The 27,609-nt window shown below is 47.4% G+C and overlaps 2 protein-coding genes across 6 annotated transcripts in view; one reads left to right on the forward strand and one right to left on the reverse strand.

The window, feature by feature from the left end:
• The window catches only part of PIGQ (phosphatidylinositol glycan anchor biosynthesis class Q), a 223,747-nt gene that overhangs the window by 121,501 nt on the left and 74,637 nt on the right, over nucleotides 1-27,609 (reverse strand). The window contains exon 1 of one of the 4 annotated variants that reach the window (XM_086941159.1): nucleotides 3,978-4,097. The exons of 2 other annotated variants lie outside the window; for them this stretch is intronic. In XM_086941159.1, the coding sequence (XP_086797285.1) occupies nucleotides 3,978-4,054 (77 nt within the window). In that variant the 5' untranslated portion in view covers nucleotides 4,055-4,097. Of the gene's footprint in view, nucleotides 1-3,903; nucleotides 4,098-27,609 lie in introns of those variants that run through there. One more of the 4 variants, XM_086941160.1, reaches the window with a different exon arrangement.
• The window catches only part of ASB8 (ankyrin repeat and SOCS box containing 8), a 464,621-nt gene continuing 441,067 nt past the window's right edge, over nucleotides 4,056-27,609 (forward strand). The window contains exons 1-3 of one of the 2 annotated variants that reach the window (XM_086941164.1): nucleotides 4,056-4,172; nucleotides 5,870-6,058; nucleotides 6,539-6,793. The gene's annotated coding sequence lies outside the window, so the exon portion shown is untranslated. The remainder of the gene's footprint in view (nucleotides 4,173-5,869; nucleotides 6,059-6,538; nucleotides 6,794-27,609) is intronic. The other variant, XM_086941165.1, reaches the window with a different exon arrangement.

Here is a 27,609-nt window from a genome sequence, read left to right on the forward strand (position 1 = left end):
CACATGAGAATATTAAACTCACATGGATGAGATACAAGAATGGGACAGTGAGCACCACTGCATTAGAAAGCCCCCGACGCTGGTGTTGTAAACCAGAGTTCGAGCCTCAAGGTTGCGTCCACATCCTGTGATTCTGGGCAAATCACGTAATCTCCCCGTGCCTGAATGTGTAATGAAAATACGGTGCTCATGTAAAGCGCTGCTCATGTAAAGCGCTCCAATACCTTCGGGTCGAGTTTGCGCTATATAAAATATGCAACAACAAAAAAACATTTAAGAAAGCGCCTGGAAGAGAGTAAAGACTATGATGGACCACATCCAGAGAATAGACAGTAGACCAAGGGTCTTCAAAATGGGGATGGGCCCCCCTAGGGGGGCCTAGGGTGACCCTGAGGAAAGGGTAGAGGGGGACGCCAGGCTCTGACCAAAAGAAGAATTATCCTGAAAGCGGTGCTTTGTTTTAAGCAGGGAATAAATGAGTGGCAGTAATCGCTCTGTAATGGGCCACCACTAACATCTTTTGTCATTGATATCCTAGCTGGAAGTATGTGTCAACAAGCATTTGCAATGCAATAGGTCTTGCCTTTTACGAGAGTTTGAGATATTGGCATTATAAATGACAATGCCTTTTATTTGTTTTTTTTTCTAAACAGACGAACAAAAGGCATTGTCATTTACAATGCCAATAGCTTTAACTCTCATAAATGCGAAACCTATTGCATTGCAAATTCGTAAGGACACAGTGTGTCCTGCCATTTACTGCCGGCAAGAGCAGGCAGGACAAAGCTCTTTGAGAAAATAGTGCTCAGAGGCTGTAATTAAAGCCTACCGAGCAACAACAACACGTAACTGGGGGTGTTCTCATGGGAGGTTCCAAAATGGGAACAGGTGGTACTAAGGAGGGACTACTAAGCCTATTGACTACTGAAAAGCCACAGTTTAGAATGACACAAGCCAATGAAAAAAACTCAGCAGAGTGGGCGGAGCTTCACATCCATACCTTAATACAGCATACCTTGCAGAGCAGCACATGCGCTGCCCAGGCTCGACCTATAAAGGAAAGGGCTCTAAATATTCTTCAAAACCCCACCCCTATTTCTAATAGTCACCCCATGTTTTATAGTCACACTGTGGATACTTTTACATGTTAGTATGGCCTGCGTGACCAGACATATTTAAACACTGTCAACTTAATAGAATAATTTTGAAGGGGGGGCCATGAATTTGATTTTTTCACTGGGGAAGTGCGGCATTAAAAAGATTGAAGACCACTGCAGTAGACTGATCCTATGCTCAACGCAGCCTAAAGGCTAATGGCGACCTCGATGTTTGGCACGCTTCATGGCGCTTTACTGGGTCATCAAAGTTCTTCAAGAACAGTCACAGAAAAGAGGGACAACCACAGAACTGTCAATTCGTGCGAGTGAGTGATCAGCCGTTGAGAACCCTTTCAGTCAGGCAAAGACAGGTTCCAGACACCAATCCACCCACCTAGCAGATCACAGAAATTAGACCGCGTCCATACCCAGGTCAAACAGGATTACTTTAGAAGCCATCCCAGAGTCATTGGATGATCATCAAACTACCTTAGAAGTCATTTACACGTCATCAGACATCATCAAGCTCTTGAAGTCATCAGCGAGCTGCAGAAGCTCAGCCTGATGATTTGAGGATGACTTGAAAATAAGTATCTGATGACTTTAGTAAGTGTCATTATTCGTTATGATTTAAGGATGACTTGAAAATTAGTATATGCTGACTTCAGAAGGTGTCATTATTCCTGATGATCTGAGGATGACTTGTAAATGACTCTCCGATAACTTTACAAGATGACATTGTTCCTGATGACTTTGGGGTGATTTGAAAATAAGCATCTGAATACTTCAAAGGTACTGTTGTGTTTTCAATAAGATGTTTTTGCGTCTGGTGATTTTAACAGGAATTGCTTGTCTATTTAAAGAGCACGTCCACCACTTTGGTTTCAGTTTTCCAGAAAAATGCAAACTGTTGGATAATTGCACAATGAATTGCAGATAAACGTCTGACCTCCTGCAGCTGGGAGCCCCAAAACCCAAACACACCCTGAACCCCCAAATTAACCCTTGCACCCCAAAACCCAAACACACCCTGAACCACAATATTAACCCTTGCACCCCAAAACCCAAACACACCCTAAACCCTAAAATTAACCCTGGCACCCCAAAACCCAAACACACCCTGAAGCCCCAAATTAACCCTTGCACCCCAAAAGCCAAACACACCCTGAACCCCAATATTAACCCTTGCACCCCAAAACCCAAACTCACCCTAAACCCCAAAATTAACCCTGGCACCCCAAAACCCAAACACACCCTGAACCCCCAAATTAACCCTTGCACCCCAAAACCCAAACTCACCCTAAACCCCAAAATTAACCCTTGCACCCCAAAACCCAAAAACACCCTGAACCCCAAAATTAACCCTTGCACCCCAAAACCCAAACACACCCTAAACCCTAAAATTAACCCTGGCACCCCAAAACCCAAACACACCCTGAACCCCCAAATTGACCCTTACACCACAAAACCCAAACACACCCTGAACCCCAACATTAACCCTTGCACCCCAAAACCCAAACTCGCCCTAAACCCTAAAATTAACTCTGGCACCCCAAAACCCAAACACACCCTGAACCCCCAAATTAACCCTTGCATGCCAAAACCCAAACACACCCTAAAACCTAAAATTAACCCTGGCACCCCAAAACCCAAACACACCCTAAACCCTAAAATTAACCCTGGCACCCCAAAACCCAAACACAATCTGAACCCCCAAATTAACCCTTGCACCCCAAACACACCCTAAACCCTAAAATTAACCATGGCACCCCAAAACCCAAACACACCCTGAACCCCCAAATTAACCCTTGCACCCCAAAACCCAAACACACCCTGAACCCCCAAATTAACCCTTGCACCCAAAACCGAAACACACCCTAAAATTAACCCTGGCACCCCAAAACCCAGACACACCCTGAACCCCCAAATTAACCCTTGCACCCCAAAACCCAAACACACCCTAAGCCCTAAAATTAACCCTGGCACCCCAAAACCCAAACACACCCTGATCCCCAATATAAAATTAACCCTGGCACCCCATAACCCAAACACACCCTGAACCCCCAAATTAACCCTTGCACCCCAAACCCACCCTAAACCCTAAAATTAACCCTGGCACCCCAAAATCCAAACACACCCTGAACCCCCAAACCCTAAAATTAACCCTGGCACCCCAAAACCCAAACACACCCTGAACCCCCAAATTAACCCTTACACACCAAACACAAACACACCCTAATATTAACCCTTGTACCCTAAAACCCAAACACACCCTAAAATTAACCCTCGCACCCCAAACCCAAACATGCTCTAAACTCTTAAATTACACCTGGCCCCCCAAAACACAAACCCACCCTAAACCCTAAAATGACCATGTACGCCCTAAAATCCAAAAGCCCTACAAACCCCCAAACTGTTTATGAATGCGGAAAGCCGGGAGGCGCTGCTGTGATTGCAAATGATACTTTCTGTACCCCCAGGCTGCACTTCCTTCATAGAGTATTTCCATAAACACATAGGGGCAGATTTACAAGCCCCTTGCGCCACTTTTGCGTCACTTTTAACATGGGAAAAGTGACGCAAAAGTGGCGCAAGGTTCTTGTAAATCTGCCTCATAGTTTAGTGGAATCCAATTGTTAGACTCATTAAACAACTGCGGACAGACCTTCTCATGGCCCGAGGAATAGGTCTTGCAAAGGAAAACAAGCTTTGTCGTCATTGTGACTGCCGAATTCACTCCATCACAATACTACAATACATTTTTAAAAAGCACAGCTGCCTCGAACACAATACCAAAATCACCTACTGTAAACCATCAGTCTGCCTGCCGGCTGGCAGGGACTCGAACCGCAGGTCCTCAATGGAGAGCAGCTCTCTCACCTTTGCATATATCTGAAGCCGGAGGATTCCTCTTGCAAAAGCTTACGCACATCCGGGAGCGCCGGAAGTGACTTCATTGTTCTGCGGCAAGATCGAAGACCGTCGTGAGTGCAATGGAAAAGGGACCGATGGATTGGCATCGGTCTCTTTATTTTCCCAACTCCACTTCTTTAATCGATTCCAGCGTATACTCAGGTAAGTGCTGCAGTCCATCGGGGCAAGCACCACGCTATATCTGCACGCGCCCATCCTGGGTCAGAGCCCCCATGCATAGCGCTGCCTTTCTTAAAAAAGAGCAGCATCGATCCTCCGCTCTCGGTCCCAGCTGCTCAATTTCCGTCCCAGACCAGCTTCCTCATTTTTCGGAAAGCACGAGTTTTCATTAAGGGGCCAAATTCAGACGCAGCTCCCTGCATGTGTGTGCTTCGTACGTGTTATAATGAATGCCTGTGCTGCAATGTGTGTGCATTATGTGTGTTTGATGTTTGTCTGTATCAGCCTGCCTGCTTGTTTAATATTCACCTTTTGTGTTTGAGCATGTGTATTTTTGTGTGACGTAGTGCGTGCCCGTGTAAGTTGTGGAAAATTGCAAAAAGCCTAAACAATGTGTTTTACAGCAAGTTCTTCGCCGTAAGGAAAAATAAATCACTACCCGTGTATTGTAGGTCCCATGTTGGTTCCAAGTGCACCTGCGTGTATTCTAGATTCTCGATTCTCGACCAAATGGAACAGTTTTCGATCTACTGAAAAGTTGTCACTCGCTAAACGCATTTATTTATGTGAATACTGTATATTGTTGAGCATTACTTGTGTCCTTTCAACTTGTAGTGAGCTTTCATTACTAAATGAATGTGTGCTCTATTGTTGAATCCTGGTCACGTTCCCCAAGTTGTGTAGTGTGCAGAGCAGCACATCTTCTAAAACACTGGCAGTTTTCATGGATGCGTTTCAAAGCATAAGGATAAATGCTTCAAATAACTTAGCCGTTGTAATGCTGGTTCCTTATTTTGTTTGCTATTTGTGTAATTGAAAGGGCTGGTTGACTGTGGCGATTGAAGTTTACCCCCTATTTAGGAAACTTAGTCAGACGCATTCCAACATCTTGCAATATCTACTTTCGCAAAACTGGTTTCGTTCCATGTGCATGCAATGTTTTTAACTCGTTTGTATATATTATTGAGACCGGGCCAATTACGTATTCCCTGTTTGCGCTAATTTACCTTGACCGCTAAGATCTCTGTATAAATGAAGCCGGTCTTGTTACATCTGCCACTCTGGCAAAACACTTATAAGGTCCCAGAGGGGAGACCTATTGGCTATGCCAATGCTTTTGCTTTATGTATTTGTCATTGTAATGTCTTTTTGTTTCATTTATAAAGCCGTTACATATTGCACAATTAACGTACTACTAGCAAAGCTAATACCTTTAGCTTAATAAAAGGTGAAACCTATTGCATTTTTAACGCTTGTCCTTTCGTGTTGGGGTGCCGGTGGGCAGAGGGTAGCAGGCATCTGACTCCCTATGCATCTGTGGGGATAGGTAACTTTCCCGTCACAAACCCCGTGTGAAAGTTCACTTATTGATAGTTCTTCTATTTCTCTCACAATGCCTCTACTTTGCTATTACTATATGCCCTGAGCAGCAAGACCTAAGCATACACTCTGGCTCTCCAAAAATAAAGTTGATTATTAGGTAATTTCCTCAATGGCCTTCAGTGCATGCCCAAACACTTCTTTGTAGTCCAACATCTAGGCATATTAGATAGAAATTGCACCAGGTCAGTGTACTTTTTGGGGTACTTTTCTCCAATTAAATCTGTTAATCAGTTTGATATGCTTTGTATTTTACCTCTGAAACCACATACAAACTAATTCCTGATTTTTATATCTAGCAGGACATAATCATGGTTTCATTCAACGTCCTGTTTTTCACTTGCGATCATTCTGTGTGTGTTCGAAAAGATGGTGACTTCCTGCTTTTGAAGTTCTTTGTAAATGGCTGGTCGAAAATCTAGATGAAGCTGGTCGGCCAATCACCGAAGAGAGAGATTTTAAAGCTATGATTCTGTTCCAATCATCTGGTAAGCACAATAAGTAAACCTTTATAATAAGTTTGCAACTGCAGGATAACGGTACAAATTACCAACCTGTTTCAGTAAAAACCTACATTTGTGATTAATTAATCCAATAATGGACAGTAAAAATGAACATGCATGTCCCCACATATGCCTTGGATTGCTCTCCAGAGACAAATGTAACACTTATGAAAAGGACTGAAACGTTTAGCTTGTGGCACTATAAGGCAGCCATTTTTGGATAAACTATTTTATTTAGGCAACTTTTTTCAGGAGGTTCAAGTTCAGGCTTACAGTGTGTACTGTCTATTAAGGAAAACTTACTTACTTGGTTATGGATAGATTGTACATTTGTCCTTTATTATCAATACCTCTTTATTTAAATATTATGGCTAGAGCGTGAATATATATTGCAAGTGGTCAATGTGTTTTTATCTGTTTTGAAGTTTATATGTAAATATTTTTTTTCTCTTGCTTTTTTTTTAGTGAAGAAACCGTGTCTAATGATTCAGGATATTTTTCAAGAGCTAACTGCAAGCTATTCTGCCACAACAGAGGGTCTAAAACAGGTGTTACTTCAAAGGGCACTGGAGGAAAAGCAGATGTTAATGGAGTGTGGCAATCGGGGAAGCGCTGGTAGACTTAAGAGGGGGTGACGCGAACTACAAGAGGAAGAAATTGCAGAGAAAAGATGCAAGGACAAAAAAGCCAAGCAGAGTGGACTAGATTATATAAGAGTTGGTAAGAAAGCTCATGCTGAAAGCATAACTTCTCAGCCTGGTGATGCAAGTTCGCGGATGAGTTTGCAGAAACTTGAAAACCTGGCTCTTTTAGCAGGGATGGCTAGTGTCCTTCATCAAAAATCCACAACTAAAAATGACGCATCAGAACGTGAAAATGAACTTGTTTGGTGTCCCCGCTTAAATCCAAATATCAAGGACAAAAACACGCCTCCCTTTCACCACGTCATCCTAGAGCATGGGTACTCATAGTACAGCCCGCGGGCCAGGGGCGGCCCGGCAAGCCTTCCCTGGCGGCCCACGGACCTTGCAGACATCCTACCAATGTATTTTTTTTTCTTTTAAAGATTGTCTGCTGCAGCGCGACTCTGAGAGTCTCTGCTGCTCTGTGGGGGCCAGGGTCGGGCGATTCTCACTTAGCCAGAGTGGAGCTGCAGGGGCCTAAGATGAGGTGGAATACAACAAAGCCTCATTAGCATTCAAATGGCCTTTAACGACCTGTGAAGTGCTTGGGGGCGGCTGTGTGTGTCAGGAAGCTGTCTCACCCGGGGCTGACACACAGGCAGGGTGAGGTGACAGAGGGAGGTCGAGGGACATAGACAGAGGGAGGGACACAGAGAAAGGGAGACAGAGGGGAGAGGGAGAGGGACACAGAGAAAGGGAGACAGAGGGAGTGCGGCGACAGAGGGTGACGGAGGGAGTGAGGGTGACGGAGGGAGGGAGTGTGGGCGAGGGAGTGTGGGCGGGGGAGTGTGGGCGGGGAGGGAGACAGAAGGAGGGAGTGAGAGAGATGGAGAGCGGCAGCGAGAGGGAGGGAGAGAGGGATGGAGGGAGAGAGCGAGGGATGGAGAGAGGGAGAGAGTGAGGTAGCGAGGGATGGAGAGAGCGAGGTAGCGAGGGATGGAGAGAGCGAGGTACCGAGGGATGGAGAGAAAGAGGGAGCGAGGGAGAGAGAGAGGGAGATAGATGTGTGTATGCCGGGTGTGGTGGTGCAGTCGAAGAAGGCATCCGCTGCAGGGACCTGTGATCAACCTCATGGTCATAGGTTTTTTTGTTGATCTAGCCCCGCCCCCTCCCCCACTGACCCCACCCCCACCGGTGCGGCCCTCGGAAACAAACCACACTGTAAATTTGGCCCCAGAGAGAAAGTTTGTGAGTACCCATGTCCTAGAGTAATCAACACTCTTTCTGAAAATATAATGGGGCCATTCTGATGTAATCAATAGCCATCCTGAAGCTGTCATAGGATCATCCAGGAATGATCCACACTCATCCAGAAATTGTCATGGGATCATTCCAGAGTAATCCACTTTCATCCTGAAGCGGTTATAGGATCATCCTGGAATAATTGAGTCATCCTTTAATTAGCTAGAACCCATCCTTGAGTAATTCTCACTCATCCTGAAGTTGTCAATTAGTATTTGTGGAGTTGTAAAAGGTAATCACTCCCTGCCAGTAGAAGTCATCAGAACACCATCCTACTGTAGTTTTTGTGATGAGTCTAGGTTCGTCATCACATTTACATTTTTCGTCCTACAGGCATACTTCAGGATGGCTTGGGATGACTTCCCCAGATAATTGCAGGAATAGCCTGACTGTAATCATCAGATGAATCCAGAATGACTCCAGGATGATCTTCCTTTTTGACATGGGTAAAGACTATTATACTAAAACACCACTTCCAAAGGGATTTGTCAGTTATCTCATCGAAACAAAGCCGTTCATTCTACAATAAATACATGCACTAATGAAAGACTGGCTGCATTTAAAACCACTCTCTAAATTTGTAGCGAAGGCACTCTACATAGAAAACTCAGGTCGCCATTTTTTTTTTGCAGGTTTTTATAATACGAACTCGACCCGAAGGTATCAGAGCGTTTTCGGTTGCATTACAGACGGACACATCCATTTCAGGCACAGGGATATATTAAGTGATTGCCAAGAACCACAAGATGTTTGAGCCTCCCGCCAGACTCAATCAATCAATCAATCAGTGACACTTGTAGAGCGCGCTACATACCCGTAGGGTCTCAAGGCGCTGGGGGAGGGGGGGTGCTGTTACTGCTCGAACAGCCAGGTCTTCAGCTTCTTCCTGAAGGAGAGGTGGTCTTGGGTCAGGCGCAGGTCGGCCGGGAGGGAGTTCCAGGTCTTGGCGGCCAGGTAGGAGAAGGACCTTCCTCCTGTAGTCGCTCTTCGGACGCGGGGGACGGCGGCGAGGGCGTGGTTGGCTGATCGGAGGTGGCGTTTGGGAGCGTAGAAGTTGATCCGGCTGTTGAGGTAGCTCGGGCCTTGGTCGTGTAGGGCTTTGTGTGCGTGGGTGAGGAGGCGGAAGGTGATTCTTTTGTTGACGGGGAGCCAGTGAAGGTCTCTCAGATGTCCGGAGATGTGGCTGGTTCGTGGGATGTCGAGGATGAGTCTGGCTGAGGCGTTCTGGATCCGCTGGAGTCTCTTCTGGAGCTTGGCGGTGGTACCGGCGTAGAGGGCGTTGCCGTAGTCCAGTCGGCTGGTGACGAGGGCCTGGGTGACGGTCTTCCTGGTCTCGGTGGGGATCCACCAGAAGATCTTCCGTAGCATGCGTAGGATGTTGAAGCACGCCGAGGAGACGTTGTTGACTTGCCTGGTCATGGAGAGGGAGGAGTCCAGGATGAAGCCCAGGTTGCGTGCATGGTCTGTCGGTTTGGGTGCGGTGCCCAGGGCGGGAGGCCACCAGGAGTCGTCCCAGGCGGAGGGTGAAGAGCCCAGGATGAGGACCTCCGTCTTGTCAGAGTTCAGTTTCAGGCGGCTGGTCGTCATCCACTCGGCTACCTCTTTCATCCCTTCGTGTAGGTTGGCTCTGGCGGTGGCGGGGTCGTTGGTCAGGGAGAGGATCAGCTGGGTGTCGTCGGCGTAGGAGATTATGCTGAGGTTGTGTTGGCGTGCGATGGCCGCGAGGGGGCTCATGTAGACGTTGAAGAGGGTGGGGCTCAGAGAGGATCCTTGAGGGACGCCGCAGATGACTTCGGAGGCCTCTGACTTGTACGGTGGTAGGCGGACTCTCTGAGTTCTTCCGTCGAGGAAGGAGATGATCCATTCCAGCGCCTTGTCCTGGATTCCGGCGTTGCTGAGGCGCTGTACTAGGGTGCGGTGGCAGACAGTGTCGAATTCCGCGGAGAGGTCTAGGAGGATAAGGGCCGCTGTTTCTCCGTTGTCCATCAGGGCTCGGATGTCATCGGTGGCGGCGATGAGGGCGGTCTCGGTGCTGTGATTGGCTCGGAAGCCGGACTGTGAGGGGTCGAGGGATCCATTCGTCTCGAGGAAGGCGGCCATCTGCTTGTTGACGGTCTTCTCGATGACTTTGGCTGGAAACGGGAGGAGCGAGATGGGGCGGTAGTTCTTGAGTTCGGTGGGGTCCGCTGTTGGTTTTTTGAGAAGAGCGCTGAGTTCGGCGTGCTTCCAGCTCTCAGGGAAGGTGGCGGTGTCGAAGGATGTGTTGATGATGTCTCGCAGGTGGGGTGCGATGACAGCGTCGGCCTTGTTGAAGACGTGGTGAGGGCAGGGGTCGGTTGGTGATCCGGAGTGGATGGAGTTCATCGTGCGGATGGTGTCTTCGGTGCTGATCGGGGTCCAGGCGTGGAGGGTGGTGGTGGGGGGTGGTTGTTCGGTCATGGTGTGCGTTGGTTGGTTGTTGAAGCTGTTGTGTATGTCCGCGATCTTGTTGTGGAAGTATGAAGCGAGGGAGTTGCAGAGGTCTTGCGATGGGGTGATGTCGTTGTTTCCTGCGCTGGGGTTGGATAGCTCTTTCACGATGTTGAAGAGTTCCTTGCTGTTGTGTGCGTTGTTGTCCAGCCGGTCCTTGAATGCAGTTTTCTTGGCGGCGCGGATCAGCTGGTGGTGCTTCCGAGTGGCCCGCTTGAGGGTGGTCCTGTTGTCCGGTGTAGGTTCCCCTCTTCAGACTTTCTCGAGGGCTCGGCAGTTCTTCTTGGAGCTCTTGAGTTCGTCGGTGAACCACGGGGCTTTCTTGCTGCCGGGTCTGCTGGGCGGGGTCCTCAGCGGGGCGAGCTCGTCCGCGCAGTTGCTGATCCACTTCGTGAGGTTGTCGGCGGCCTGGCTGGGGTTCGCTGAGCTGGCAGGAGGGTGCTGGCTCAGGGAGGTGGCGAGCTGGTCTGCTGTGATCTTGTTCCAGCTTCTGCGGGCGGCCTGTTGCTGGTGGTGGTGGGTCGTCGTTCTCTTGAAGGTGAAGTGGACGCAGCTGTGGTCCGTCCATTGAAGCTCTGTGGCGTGGCTGAAGTTGATGTCTGTGCTGGAGGAGAAGACTGCGTCGAGTGTGTGTCCGGCGAGACTCAAACATTTGTGCGGGCATTTTTCAAATTCTCCTGTCTCCCATTTTGTATTTAATACTTGGGGTTTAACAAATTCCCTAATTTTAAGCACTTCGGGGAACGTGTTCAGTCTACTACTTACAAAGCAGTGTTCTAGCTACCCTTAACCCTGGCAGAAATGGCTACTTTACCAAGTTAACAACCTTATTAAATGCAATCTGATTCAGTTGACCGCCTGTTCACTACTTACACGGTTTTCCCCCCCGAGTCAACCTAATGTCCGTGTCCCATTGTGGCTCTCGATACGGATGTCATCTTTGGCAAGGAATCTTCCGGATCGCATAACACAACAATTCCATGACTGAACATACTCTGTGAGCGTCTATGACTGAGTAGGAGGTACTGTTAATGTGTAAGGTGACCTAGTACTGGAGCTTGGGGGACATTAAGCCAATCATAGTGCGCTACACGAAATTCGGGAGTGCGGATTGGCTGTGGAGTCTGCACGTGTTTAGTACAACCCCGCCTCTTTTCGGTCGATGGTTGCCGCCCCCTTTGGCGCGGGTTTGGCTGTCTGGAGGTCAGTCTGAGGTGAGTTAGTCACAGAGCAATCAGAGTAGTAGTAGTTCGTAGTTGCAGCTTTCTGTTATGAGAGGGGGATGGGAAAGTAGGCGGCCGCGCGGACAAGGTCCCCAGAATGTGAGATTGAGCGACGATTGACCTTGTTTTGGCATCGGTGGTGTAATTGGGAAGCATTTACTCCGGGAACCCAGAAATTGGGGAGACTGTAGTTATGGCAGAGGAATAGGGGTGGAGTCAGGAGGGTTGTAACTTGAAAAGCAGATTCGGACTGTCAACTTTTACAGTTATGTTAAAAAAGATCTGCTCAAATAAATGGCAACAAGGACGTGCTAGATTATATGAATGTCACAAAGAGGCTACATTTTAATTTTAAAATATATTGCGGAGAAAAAAAACCTGCTGCACAGATCGTTGTATGCAGGGCCGGTGCTAGGCATGGACAGAGTGAGCAGCAGCCTGTAATGTTTATGTTATCAATAATATGCAGGCTGCTGGTTGAGGGTTCAATAAGGATTTATTTATCAATTTAAGACAATACTGAGGAGCGCCGGCCAACGCTGCCGATAGATGCCTTCCTCGGCGCGCAATCTCGATGCGCGCGCAGCGCGCCAACATGGCCGCCGCACGTCACGTCTACGTGACGTGCATAAACTAGAATGCACACACTACATATCTCCCCTTTTTACAAAGCTTTGCTGAGTCACTTACAGTTCAGTGTCAAATTCGAAATCTCGATATCTGGAGGGCCTTACCACCTGCCTTCCACTCCTTGTAACCCTGACAGGGTTCTCCATAGTCTCTTGGCTCTGCATCTCCTGGCCTTCTGCTCCTTCACTCACAGCTCCATCTTCATTCATGCTTCTCTCCAACCTGTCCATTTCTGTTCCTTGACTTCCGTTCTCTTCTTCCTCTTCACTCTCCGTCCAGGCTCTTACTCCGCTTTGCTGCTCACTAGCATCTTGTCTCCTCTCCACGTTCGAACCTTCTGTGTCTTCCCATTCAGTTCCGTGTTGCTCCCAGCCCAAAACCTTGTTGCACCTGGCCATGCGGTCCTGGGACCACACGTTCCCATCACTCAGCAGGGCCGCTCGATCATACATTTCCACGACTTGCATCGGCTTGCTATATTTGCTGTCTCCTTTCCTTTGTAGAGTGGCCAACTTTACTCTCACCCACTCTCCTTTCTCCAGGCCTGTGCCTTTAACATTCCTTCGTTTGTTGTAGTGATTGCTGTAAATTGTCTGTGCTCTTTCCAGGTTGGCCCGCACCACCGCAGGGGACCATTCGCTGGTGACGACCTTCTCCTTCCAAATCCTGTTGTCATGCGTGAATGGTTCACGTCCCCTCAATATTTGGAATGGGCTGTACCCCGTGCCAGTGGGGGTTATTCTGTAGGCCCACACCATGTTCTCTAGCGCCTTCTCCCAGTTCTGTTCACTTGATATGGCGGCTTGTATGGCTCCCATCACCACCCTGTTAAATCTCTCCACTAAGCCGTTACCGGCCGGATGGTAGATTGCCGTGTGTTTGACAGTGATGCCATTTCTTTGCATGAACTTGTTCCACCTTTCCGACGTGAACTGGGGCCCATTGTCACTCAAGACCGATTTGGGTATTCCTTCCCTAGTGAAGGTCTCCGACAGAAACTTTATGATGTTCTCTGTGTCCATAGACTCGTCTACTCTCAACTCCGGCCACTTAGAATATCGATCCATGAGTACACACACATATTTCTGCGTGCCTTGGTCATCTAGGACAGGTCCCAAAATGTCTACAGATAGTTCTTCCCACGGATTTGAAGGAAGGTCAAACTTCCCTATCGCTGGCCTCAAAGGTTTTAAGGTCTTGTCTGCCCGTTGACAATGTGGACATTCCCTGACATGCCTTTCAGCCCTTATGTCCATGCCTGGCCACCAGTAGTTTTGTTTTGCTCTTGCCTTGAGTTTCCCAATGCCCAGGTGTCCCTCATGTAGTAAGTCCAACAGTTTTGAGGTGAGGTTCCTTGGGGGGATCACCTTATCTCCTCTGTATATGAATACCCCCATGTCTCCTACCGACAGTTCTTCCCGCACTTCAAAGTACGGCCTGAGGCTCGCCCTCACGTTTCTTTTATCTGGCCATCCTTGTACGACGTGCTCCTTTACTTCCTTCATGTCGGTGTCCTCCTCGTATGCCTCTGTCCATTCTTGTTGGCTAATTAATTTCTCCTGGTCTTCTATGAGAGCTACCAACTCCCCACTACCTGCAGGGTCTTCCTCTCCAGGCTCCATGGCGGCTGCCCTACTCAGGTAATCCGCTACTCGGTTCCGGTTCCCAGGAATGTACTCCACGTCATACCTGAACTTGAGTAACTTTAGGGACATTTTGGATATTCTGGGAGTGGCACTGGCGTGCCCGCTTGATGTTAGCACCTTCACCAATGGCTTGTGATCTGTTTTGAGTAGAAAACGTGTCCCCCACAGAAATTGCCGGAATCTCGCCATGGCCCATACGACTGCCAGCATCTCCTTCTCAATCACGCTGTATTTGCTCTCTGTATCCGTCAATGCTCTGGATGCAAAACTGATTGTCTCCATTTCCCCTCTTCCTCTGTCTTGCATGAGTACAGCGCCCAGGCCCTTGTCACTAGCATCAGTCGTCAGTACGGTGGTGCCTTGTGGATCGTAACCCTTGAGAGGAACAGCTCCTGTGACGTCCTTCTTGATGGTTTCGAACTCTGCTTGGGATTCCGGTGTCCACTGGAACACAGTGCTTTCCCTGGTCAGCAGCCTCATGTTGTGAGTCTTTGAGGCGAAGTGCACCACAAACTTGCTATAGTATTCCGCCATCCCCAAGAACGACCTGACCTCTTCTTTGTTCCTGGGCGGCGGTGCTTCAGCGATGGCTCTTACGTTTTCTGACTTGGGTGTGACACCCTGTTGTCCGATCTCGTGTCCTAGGTACGTTACCGATTGTAGGCCCAACCGGCACTTCGTCCACTCCGCTGTCAGACCTTTGTTTTCTAGCGTTTGTAACACGTTTTCCAGCTTCTGATCGTGATCCTGCCTGTCTCGCCCCATCACCAGGATGTCGTCCTGGAAATACTGGACGTCCTTGCAGTCTCTGAATAGTTGGTGCACCATTTTCTGGAAAACTGCAGCCGCCGAGGCCAGCCCAAACGGCATGCGACAGAACTGGTAACAACCAAACGGAGTGATGAAGGATGTAAGACTTTTGCTGTCCGGGTGAAGTGCTATTTGGTGATAGGCCGATGTCAAGTCGATAGTGGAGTACCACCTCACTCCTCTGGTCTTGGCCGACATTTCTTCAATTCTGGGGAGGGGAAATTTCTCCACCACGATATTTTTATTCAGTTCTCTCAGGTCCCGCAGAGCCGGACCTTCCCATTGGGCTTCATCACGACCACTAAGGGCGCCAACCATTCTGCACAGGTTATCGGTTCTATGATTCCCTTCTTTTCCAACTCCTGGAGTTCTTTCTGGACTGCCTCTCTTACCGCAATCGGTACGTTCCTCACTTTGTGAGCCACCGGGATGGCCCCTTCCTTGAGCACGATCTTGTGTTGGAATTTTTCCATTCGTCCCACCGTGCCTCCGAACACCTTTGGGTAGTTTTCCTTCCATTTGTTCAGGTCCGGCCATTCCTCTTGCTCTGTGAGTAATATTTGCTCCTTTCCTCCTGGATCCAGCTTTGTTCCTAGGTCGCCCTGGTCTAGCCATCCTAGGACGGAGGATCCTTTCTCTGCAATGTACAGCTTGCACCATGCTGATCGGCCCCTAAATTCGAACAACAGGCGTCGGAACCCCACCATTGGAATGCGGTCGCCATTGTAGGTGACCGGCCGAATGTCTAGTTTCTCCAGCTCCGGGCCCAACTTGGGTCTGAACATTTCTTCCCACACCGCCCGTTGGACGATGGTAAATGGGGATCCGGTGTCTGCCACCACAGTGATGGTGATTCCACCCATAGACATGTCCAGGACTGGTTTAGTGGATTTCTTCCCTTCTACGCTCAGTACCTGGTCGTATATGCATAAGACGGTGACCACCTCTTCCTCTGCGACCTCCTCCTGATCTTCTTCGCCCTGATCGATGCATTTCACCATTTCCTTGGGATGTTTCTTCCTGCACACCTTCTCATAGTGGCCTAAGATGCCACAGTGTAGGCACTTGGCTCGGAACGCGGGACATCTTCCATCGCGTGCGTCGTGGGACCAACTGCCGCATCTGTAGCATGATTTCTTGCCATCATTGCCTGTTTGCTTTCCTTGCCATCTGTTGGTTCCTTTGGCCGCTGGGTCTTTGCCTCTCTGGTCTCTGCGGTGGTCTCCCTCTTGTATCCTGTTCACCATCATTGGGGGGGGCTACGTCTTTCTTGGTCGCATCAGCGCACCTCCTTGCGAGTTCCGCCCTTTTTACGATGACCATTACATCTTTGAGTGTGGTGTCGCCGCTTGCCCATAACTTGTCTTGGACGTTTGTGCTCGTAGTATGCATGACGATCTGGTCCTTTATGAATTCGTCTTCCCACAGTGCGTATTTACATGGAGCAGCTAGCTTCCTCAAGGCCGCTACATATTCTTCTATGGTTTCTCCAGCCCGTTGTCTTCTCTGCTGGAAATTAAACCTGTCCACTGATACGCAGATAGTGGGGCGATAACGTTCGTCCAAGTCTTCCAATGCATGGGCATATACATCCTTATCTGTGTCTTCCCTCTTTTTGGGCACCAGACTCTTGTAAATCCTGAGACCCTCTGGACCCAGGTTCAGTAACAGGATCCGTTTCTTTCTTTGGGGGGTGAATGCCTCTTCATTTTCGTCCTCCAGGACCCCTATGAAATTGTCAATATATTCTTTCCAATCCTCCCACTTCATCAGGGGGTCCCCAGGTTTCGGCATAAATTGCACTGGTGCAATCACATAGCCTGCTGGCGTGCTCATTCTCACCTCCCTGATCGCTGTCGCTTTGACGTCCTTGCTGGTGGGGCTCCCTGGGGTGCTGTCCTTCGCTTCTGTATTGGTGTCCTCCTGGGGACTCTTCGTGCTGGTCCCCGCCTCCTTCTCTTTGGTAGCCAGCGCTGTTCCTTCCTTCCGCGGTGTTGTGGGAAGGTCTGCGCGGTAGGCTTATCTTCTGCGGGGCGTTGTGCCGCCTATCCGGCCCCTTCGCCGCCCCTCAGGTGGTTGTGGCACTGCCACGCTCCTCTGCTGTCGTGCCTTGGTAGGCTCAGTCGTGCCCCCTTATGCCCTCTGCAATCTGGCCGTGCAGGGCAGCTCTGCGCTATGTTCAGGTGGTCTGAGGGTCACCTACCCTGCTGCTGCCCACGTGGGGGGAGGTTTCGATTTTTTTTTGTTTTTTTTTTTTTTTAATTTTTTTTTCTTTCCTTTCCTGCTGAATTGGCCAGCTGGAGCCTCCCGACCTCGTCGCCACTGTAATGTTTATGTTATCAATAATATGCAGGCTGCTGGTTGAGGGTTCAATAAGGATTTATTTATCAATTTAAGACAATACTGAGGAGCGCCGGCCAACGCTGCCGATAGATGCCTTCCGCAGCGCGCAATCTCGATGCGCGCGCAGCGCGCCAACATGGCCGCCGCACGTCACGTCTACGTGACGTGCATAAACTAGAATGCACACACTACACAGCCCAGGGCCTCGCACTCAGCCCACCAGCATGGGCCCCCACCAGTTAAACACACCACAGGTCCTCTTGTACCCATGTCGATCCAACTGAAAGAAAGACGTCTCCTTGCAATTGGACCCATTGGAGGGGGCCCCCTCTCTGGGCCTCTTAGGGATGTGAGGGGAGGCCTAGGGGAGGGAGACATTTCCTCTTGTCCTATTGCAAGGAGATACATTTTGCAGGTTTGTCCTGCAATTAGGCTCCTGCCCGGCCGCCCATTCAGAGAGACTGCGTGAGGCCCTTTGTCCAGTATTTTAGTACCCCCCCCTCCCCCCCCCCCCCCACAGTTTTAACTTTCAGTCCACAAACAATTCTCACACCCTCTGCCCAATAAGCTGTAAAAGAGGTGCTTGTAAGTGACTGAGAGGAGGAGCTGCTGGCCAGGAGGAGTCTGCACAAAGCAGCTTTCAGAGCCCTAAATGTGTCACTTATGTATGTAAATTGGAGGGGCCTCGCACATTTCCCTGCACCCCAGGCCCCAAAAATCCTAGAACCGGCCCTGATTGTATGCCAAGTCCAACCACTTTTGAGAAGTACATAATAGCGGTAACCTAAATCTAGGTTAGCAGAGTTCTGGGAGAGTTCTGTTTTTTGTCCAATAACAGTTTTGGGTCATAAAGTAGCCCCTGTCAGCTGCCATTATCAGAACATCTAGAATAGATACCAATGCAGTCTTTATCCAGGCATGGGCCGAAATCCGACTGAGCTGGATCCAGTAGCTCATTGCTCTCAAGACGGCTTACTAGAATGGAGTTTACACATATTTCTAGTATTTTCGCTGAAAATGGGAGGAGTGAGATAGGTTGATAGTTGCTAAGAATATTCAAGTCTGCTGTCTGTTTTTTCAGAAGGGAGTCTCAATCATGTTTTTTTCTAGTCACAGAGATCTACTCTCTGGGATAAAGATGCATTACATGTAGGACATAGGCATTTTGATAGAATGTCTGCTAAAGAGACCCATACTTAAGACAGCATAAATGTATTAGGTGAGCCCGATTTTAATAGAAAGCCCTCTCTAACCGTTAAAAAAATCTTCTTCATAATATGTACTCGACTCACACAGTGCATCTTTTATAGCAATCTCTACATGTTGCAGGTCTTATCCTCAAAATGTGCAATTAACTTCGTGTAGAATGAACTGTGTTTCTCTCTATTACTTGCACTGGAGATGTCCTTATGACCTTGACCAAACTTAACATCCTCACTGTCAGTGTAATGAACTAAGTCATCAACCACTACCTTCTATGTATACCCTGTAATTGTGAGATAATTTGTTTTCAAAATGTGTAGAACCTCATTTAATCCCCCAGTCATGTTTATTCCGGGCTTTCCCCTACATTAGAAAATCATTGTGGAAGCAGGTGACCTGTTTGACCTTTCCCAATAGTCAGTGCATAGCCCTATAAAATACTGCTAACACCAGTTAGAAAGCAAAAGACAAACAATGGCTGGGTCCAAACTGGAATGGCATGGTGAGCAAAAAAACGATGAGCTGAAAGCCCAAAACCGGTCCTAGGATGCTTGATTCCAGTCCAGGGAGGACCTGGCCTGGCAGTCTGGGCTGGACTGTTCCCATTGGGCACAGTGTCAAGACTGATTTGCTGATTGGCTGGGTCCAAACTGGAATGGCATGGTGAGCAAAAAAACAATGGCTTTAGGCCCAGATCTCTGTACTTGGGTGAATGTATGGCATTGTTCTGCATTCTGTCCATCAATTGTTCTTTTTGCATTTGTAACACCAATTAGAAAAGCATACAGCAAAACCAATATGCCCCTTCAGAAGTAATGGCATGTCACACATTGTTATGTCAAAGGCTAAGAACTCTCCTCAAGCATGATCTGGTAGTAAGCAGATGAGCGAATGTGTGCTGAACACTGTTCCTCCTACACAGTTTCCTCATTTCTTTTGATGAGGTTTTGTGATCTATCCAGATGTTTTGATTGAGGTACCTAATGTAAATACACATCCTAATCCCGCCCCCAACTCTCCGTACTATGACAATCAGGCTGAAGTATAGTCATTGCTTTAAAGGGGGAAAAATAAGTGGAGGTACTCAATAAAATGGAGGTGTGGCAAGTGTGCGGGCTAAGGGCAAGATATTATCATACATAATGACTTTTGTACTAATTGCAGCACATATTAAAGTACACAAGAAATGTGTTTATTTCACTAAAACAGATTAACTCATTACACATAATGAAAGCCATGATGGCACTTTCACCGGCATGTCGCTGCACACCTGATTGACAATGCAGGGTCTTTCTAGAGATCCTGTCCTGTTAATCACAGCGTGACACAAAGCCCTTTCAAACTCCTGCAGTTTGGGGACATTCAAATGGGCGCTGCAACTCTGCAAAAGGCAACTTCACGGCTGGTTTCATTACAAGCTTCATCGGAAGGAGAGCAGCATCTGCCCTGCACTGGTCGAGAAACCTAACCTGCGCTTGCCGTGGATCATGGTACTGGTACACTCCCTGGCTACAGAGAAGTGGCGGGACTGACGGCAAAAAAAAAAACGTAAGTGCCGGTATTCAGTACCAGTGAGCACTGGCCCATTTAAAGCACTGAGTATAGTGTGGAATGCTTGAATTAATCTCAGCAACTGATAATTACTTGGGGCCGCATCCTAGTACAGTGTTATTTTGCACACTATGCCACCTGAGTTATGACCTAGCCATATGCAAATCAGTCTTGACTCTGCTCCAATAGAAACAGTCCAACCCGAACTGCCAGGCCAGGTCTTCTCTGAACCGGAACAATAGCAACCCACAACCTTTTCTTCCCCAATAGGGGCTCCTCAGTCAGGTGCAAATTTGGTTCCTGTGGCGCGGTAAGCACGGGACACACGTATGGGCATACCCGTTGCACTTAGGGCATCACAAAGATGTATACAGAATAGTGATGGATGGAATGCTTGAATTAATATCCGCCACTAGTAATTACTTGGACCGCATCCCAGTCCGTCTTTATCTTGCATACCATGACCCCTCAGTTTAGACCTAGCCATGTGCAAATCAGTCTTGACACTGCTCCAGTAGTAATAGTCCAGCCCCAACTGCCAGGCCAGGCCCTCCCTGAACTGGAACACAAGCAACGCAAGATCAGTTTCACCCTGATCGGGGCTCATCAGTTTGGTGCAGTTTGGGCACAGTGAGCATGGGAAACAATTCTGGGCATACCTGTTGAACAGAAGTATACAAAAAAGTGATTGAAAGAATGCTTGAATTGAGAATATGGGCAAACCACTGCACCTCTTTTTGTTCAATAGTCCATTCTTTGCACACTCTAGCTAATTTCTATTTTTGCTTTGCTCCTAGAGCCAATGGTACCAGGATGACTTTAGGAATCATTGGGACAGAAACCTCCATGAAGTATAATCTAGTGCTTGAACACCTTTAATAACCATATTTCACAATTGAACACTTCAGGATACCTTTTCTTTCACATCCTAAGTAGCTCCATCTTCTAATCTAAGTACCTGATGAGGATGATTCACGTCCACGTTTGTGCCTATTTGTTGCTGTTTTGGCCATCCTAGCAAACATTCACCATCCTTCTCCCCATATACCATGGAATAAATTCGAATCCCCTTGGATTCAGTTCCTGCTTGACAGCAGCCAATCACTTCTATTCGCTTCTTCTCATATCCTTCAACCTGATGTTGGAATTTTTCAACTTCTCTTCTTGATAAACATGTACCATATTCACACTTCTGAATTCGTCATAGCCCTCACTGAATTCTGATTTGCCAAAGTTTTTTTAAAAAGGGATATCTTGGTATTCTCCAATTTCACAAATCTGCATAATAAATTCTTCTTCCTTGACATCTTACCTTTTCAGCTTTCCCTTCCCTTCCCTCATGGTAGCCTTATATTCGTCTTCTTCTTCCTCTGCATACCTAGGCATAGTGTCCCATCTACCAGCACTTCCTACACATTTGGTTTAGATCTTTCCAGCGCCATGTGGCCATTAAACCCACACCTAAAGAACATACTATCCTTCATAATTGTCATGAGCCCCAAATTGTATCGCTTCTTTGGACTAACTTCTTGAACATTACACTGATCCCTATCCCTCATATCAAGTTGCTTTATGTTATCAGGCATGTTCTAGATATTTTGCTATTTACTGTCTACTCCAACGTTGAATCTTATTCTAATAAGAGTTTCTTTAAAAAAAAAATCATTTTCATCACAGTTGTTTGCACAATGTAGTCATGCAGCATCTTATTGACATGTTTTATTAATTTTTTTTTTGTTGAGCTTTGTGCTGTTAGTGTTATACCCTATCTCTGTTGATGTCAGTATAATTTTTTAATTGTATGTCCCCCCTGTGCCGCTCAATCGGCAGAACAAGACATAGAGAGCAATTGTGAAGCTGCCATGTGAAGTGAGAAGCAGCAAGCAGGAAAACTGGGATCAAGCAAGAACACAAATGTACTCGCAGGGAGTGCTAAAAGTAAAAGAAACCAGCATCGGCATAGCCAATAGGTTTAACCTTTCAAAGACATTAGCTGGCCTTTTGGCTTTATAAATACTTTTTGCCCATGCATCAGCGCAATAAAAAAGGATGGTGGCAATGCATCAGCAAAAGAAAAAGGACACCACTTGCCGCAGCGCTGTGTCACCATAAATCTTAACGCACTGAAGTCATTTCTAATATTTTAAATGTATTGTTCCAGTATGGCAGAAGCCCATCATGGAGAATAGAGCTAATAAACAGGAGAACATCTGCACAAAGACACGTAATAAAGGAGTGCCTCAATAGCAAATTAAAGTTATCAGGCATCCCAAAAAGTAAAAATATATAAATACATTATTAAAAGGGGGCGGTGCAAGAGTGCCACAGTCAGTGGTCGAAGTGGGGGAAAAAAAGTAGGGGAACTGTGGGTGGAGAATCAGGGGGCGGGAATAACCAAAGATTGGATCAGTGGGTGGAGTCAGGGGTGTGGCTAGAAATAGCAAAACATAAAATGTTTTGTACGTTTAGCATTTCACTGACTAGTTACAGCTTATAACGTTATTTAATTCAAACAATGGATAAATATGTTTATTTGAGGTTTAATTCAGAAAAAAGCAATCACTCATAGGGAATACAGGTTTATGTAAAGCGTGTGAAATATAAGCAGGAACAACATGTTACCTTAATGCTTTTACTCTCATTGTTCAGAAATCCATGAGTATTTTTTTGTCTCAAACATTGAGGACATGAATACAGGGCTCTACCTGTACACATGTGTTAAGCAGGGCTCAGAAGAGAAAGGGACTCTTCTGGAGAATCTAGACTCACGGAAACCCACAAAGGCTCCTTCATATTCATGTCAGCCAGCTAGCTGCTCAATCATAATATAGCAAAAAGAACAACTGGTGGACAGAATGCAGAACAATGTCATGCATTCACCCCAGTACAGAGATCTGGGCCTAAATCCATAGTTGTTTAGCTCACCATGCCATTCCAGTTTGGACCCAGCCATATGCAAATCAGTCTTGATCCTGCGCCAAATGGGAACAGTCCAGCCCGAACTGCCAGGCCATATGTATTCAAGCGTCCTTTCATTCGGGAAGTGAACACAAAGCAGTACCCACTGAACTATGCACGTAAAATATTGCTCTTTGATATGCATGGTACTCGTTCTTTCCTGCAGGCATACTAACCCTCTGCGCTACTTAGGTGAGTAAAACAGCCACTAGACAACATGCACCCATCTCTCTCCAGCAGGTACATTGATCACCAAAGTTATATTGGCACTTGTATTGTTGACCAAAACCTGCTGAATATATAAAGAACTTTGCAGTGTTTTTAAAACTCCTGCACTTGTACAAAACCAGCCCCCCAAACTAAACTGGCCCCCTACCCTTCCAGTCGCTCTGGGAAACGTCTGATGCCTGGAACGGCCAGTCCGGCATAGTTACCTTTTTCAATGCAATACTGCAGATATGTTTGCTTATTAGATATAAACATCATGGATCACTGTGCTTCCAGTTTAGGGTGCACAGGTACCCCGTTCAGTGTAGTCAGTTTATTAAAATAAACTAGTTTGTGAGCCCTGCACCACAGCATCCTCTACACAGAGGATTTTACACTCCTTGTTCTGGAATCCACTGCTAATCAAGGGCCGATATTGCATTGTCAACAATCTGCTCTGCTCTGTTGTGTCACCAGTTAATTCACAGTTGTCTGATGGCCCTTTCAGTGTTGCTTTGCAGGCCCCCAGATAGAAGGGAAGGGGGAGGAGGTCGTGGGCGCTGCAGAGAAGGGTGGCCAACTGGCATGGGCGCAACTTCATGATGGTGAGTGTAAAAGTTTAGGACAAGGGGTCAAACTTCACAACAAAAATTCAGGACAGGAGGTCAAAATTCAGGACAAAAATTAAGGGCAACAGGTATGCTTTGCAGACACATCAGTGGATGTCATGCAATAGTATAAATAAATAGGCAAGCAACATAAGTACAATTCACTTCTTCTGCCCTGTCACTTTCTCCTGCCCGGCCACTTCTCCTACCCCATCACTGCTCCTTCCCTGTCATTTCACCTGCCCCGTCACTGCTCCTTCCCGTTCACTGCTCCTGCCCGTCACTGCTCCTGCCCGTCACTGCTCCTGCCCGTTCACTACTCCTACCTGTTCACTACTCCTGCCCGTTATCTGCTCCTGCCTGTTATCTGCTCCTGCCTGTTATCTGCTCCTACCCATTCACCGCTCCTGCTCATGCCTAATCACTTCTCCTACCCCGTCACTTCTCCTGCCCCATCACTTTTCCTGCCCCGTCACTTTTCCTGCCCTGTCACTGCTCCTGCCCTTTTACTACTTCTGCCCTTTCACTGCTCCTGTCCAGTCAGTACTCCTGCTCATGCACGATCAACGCTCCTGCCTCGTCAATTCCCCTGCCCCCTCCCTTCTCCTGTCCCGTCACTTCTCCTGGCCTGTCACTTCTCCTGCCCCATTCACTGCTTCTGTCTGTTCACCTCTCCTGCCCAGTTACCACTCCTGCTCATGCCTAATCAGCGCTCCTGCCCCATCACTTCTCCTGCTTAGTCACTTCTCCTGCCCCGTCACCTCTCCTGCCCCGTCACCTCTCCTGCCCGTCCCGTCACCTGTCCATCACGTCACCTGCCCGTCACTTCTCCTCCCCTGTTGCTTTTCCTGCCCTGTTGCTTTTCCTGCCCTGTCTCCTCTCCTGCCCTGTCGCCTCTCCTGCCCTGTCGCTGCTCCGGCCCCATCACCGCTCCTGCCCCGTTCACCGCTCCTGCCCCGTTCACCACTCCTGCCCCGTTCACTGCTCCTGTCCTTTCACTGCTCCTGCCCGATTACCACTCCTGCCTAATCACCTCTCCTGCCCGTAACCTCTCCGGCCCCGTAACCTCTCTGGCCCAGTCACCTATCCTGCCCGTCACTTCTCCTGCCCCGTCACTTCTCCTAAGCTGTCACTTCTCCTGTGCTGTCACTTCTCCTGTGCTGTCACTTCTCCTGTGCTGTCACTTCTCCTTCGCTGTCACTTCTCCTTCGCTGTCACTTCTCCTTCGCTGTCACTTCTCCTTCGCTGTCACTTCTCCTTCGCTGTCACTTCTCCTACGCTGTCACTTCTCCTACCCTGTCACTTCTCCTGCCCTGTCACTTCTCCTGCCCTGACACTTCTCCTGCCTGTTACTTCTTCTGCCCGGTTCCCTCTCCGGCCCCATTACCTCTCCTTTCCCGTCGCCTCTTCTGTCCCGTCACTGCTCCTGCCTTGTTCACTCTGTGTACAACATTGACACATTACACAGGGGGCAAGCTCCCCACAGAACTCTGTTTGGGGAAAGCTCCTCTGTAATCACTAACTCTGATCTCACTGGCACCATATGCTAAAGGCAGAGAGGGCGGGCGCATTGTCATTCGAAAGGGGGTAATCGGCCTCAATCGGAATGACAATGGGTGTGCCCACAGTCTGTGAGAAAGAAGTAGGGGAACGGGCTGAAGTAATTTTTAAAAGTAGGGGCACGCCGTGCCCTTGCGATCCCACCCACTTCTACCACTGGCCACAGTGCCGAACGCGGAGGAGCTGGGGAGCAACAGAGGAGCCTGGCAGTGCAGAGGATAGGATTGGCGGGAGATGTTGAAAATTTGTTCAAAAAATAATCAAAAGCAAGAGGAATGAGAAGGGGTGGGCTGGGGAAGCATGGTACGATCTGGGATGTGGTAACCCAGCATACAGAGAGCATGGGGGATGCAAGGGGGAGCATCTCACTGGAGAGAACAAGAAACACATTCACTGCCATGAAGTGAGTAAAGAAAAAAGTTGTTCTCTAAACGCAAGTTGTGGATGGATACAAGTCATCCAATCAACAGGATGTTAAAAAAACCTATGGCCCAGGGGACTCACAGAAACAAAAAAGAGGAAGGAAAGCCATTGAACAAGAAGCAAGTAAATGGTAGACAAGAAAGCTATCCAATCATGAGCAGTGGACTGATGCAAATCCCACTCTATTGGTCTTGCCTTTCAACAACAAGCAGTAAAAGCTGTAGGAGAGACCTACAGGTAGTCTCAGTGCCCACCACCTTAAAATAAATGCAACAAATGAGCACTCTTCAACTCTTTGGTAGTGGAAGTCTGTTTAATACAACAAAATGTTGTTTGATTGCTTTTTTTGTAACATAGTTGGAGTACACACTTTGAAAGGGGATTTTAAAGGTAACTTTCCCCATTGAAGACTATTGCGAAAACCCCCAATTTAAACGTGAAGGCTGTTTTGATTGACTTTGTCTGAGTAGTTGCCTTTCCCTTCATTATGTGGCTCGACAGGCAGGATGAGTATTGGAGAATAAAAGAGGCCAACCTTCTTGATGAAAAATGTAAAAAAAAAAATGGAGGTACACGAATTTGAGGGGGGAACGTTCTCTTAAGTTTGAAAAAGTTAAGTTATAAAAAGAAAACACACAAGTGCAATTATTTAATCCAGTGGGGGCCCTGGAGATAAGAAAATTGATATTTTAGGCGTTGGTAGCGAGAAGAACAATGGGTATAAAATGAAAAAGAAGTAACTGATAGGAACGTACTGTGGGTCTGGCATTGGTGTTTGAAGCTTGGAAATGAAGGGACGATGGTGACAGACTTCCATCAATTAAAACATGATCACAATTTCTCAGGTGGGACATCTCACACACTCACTATCCAGCTATACGCAGGAGTGCCAAGCCTCTTTAAGTGCTAGCTCTCCAGAAAGTGCTGAGAAGAAAGTGACATTTTAAGACTGGTTATGTCCAAGGTCCGATAAACGCCACTAAAATTGCCTCATAGATCTTTAGGTTGTTGATTTTTTTCACCAATCAGAGTTCCTTAACTAGAACAAACAGATGAGATGCACCCTCACGGGAATTATGGCAACATCATCCACACCCGCTATAGTGGGTGATTAGCTCAAATGTAGCACTTGACTCCGCTGTCCAAAGTGACACTCCAGTAGGTTGAAAGTCTTTTCGGGCGGGTTTGTGGTTAGGGAGGTTCTCTTTTCTTTTTGAATCCATGATCTGTCTTCTGATTTTTTGAAAACTCTATCCCACGTCTCTGCTCTGTTTAAGTGTTCTAGTGTGAGTACTTTATCCTGAATCTCTACAATGGACACATCAATACTGACAGACTGAAAATATCGCTTGCCCGTTTTTCTTGGAAAATGTGTTGTATTCATTTTCTTTGACAAATAAATAAAAATGTAAAAAATGTCATGTATTTAATTTCCCATGCCCCCTTCCGTGGTCAGCCCAATCGCACATTGTTTCACTTGCATCAGGGTCCTGCAGCTCGTGTGCATGAGTCAGTAGATCAGGAATCTGGGAAGCCTGTCACTTGTTGGAACGGATCATTGCAGAGACAGAAGTGTTGAGGAGAAATGATTTGTCTGTGTAAGGAGACACTTGGGGCCTAAAGTTACTGAAGAGGAATGGTCTGTAATATTTGCTTGTGTAGGGGCCTTGTGGTCTTTTCAAAGCTGAGTTTCATTGACTCACGGTTCTGGTTCTATTTTCTCGATTACCAACATGTCTCCAAAGAAGCAACCAATCAGTCAACATACTGCCATGTTTCACCTCTCTGCAGGCTATCCAGCAAGGATCTATGACAGAATATCGACTACAAAAATATCGACCTACAAGAATATCGAGTCAACAATATCGAGGGCAAAAATATCGACATCCTATCTACAACATGGTAAGTACAAAAATATCGAAAAAATAATATCGTTGTAAAAAATATCGATGTTAAAAATATCGATTTTTTTTTTTAATA

This window comes from Lissotriton vulgaris, chromosome 10 (genome assembly GCF_964263255.1).
Source record: "Lissotriton vulgaris chromosome 10, aLisVul1.2, whole genome shotgun sequence".
NCBI lineage: Eukaryota > Metazoa > Chordata > Amphibia > Caudata > Salamandridae > Lissotriton > Lissotriton vulgaris.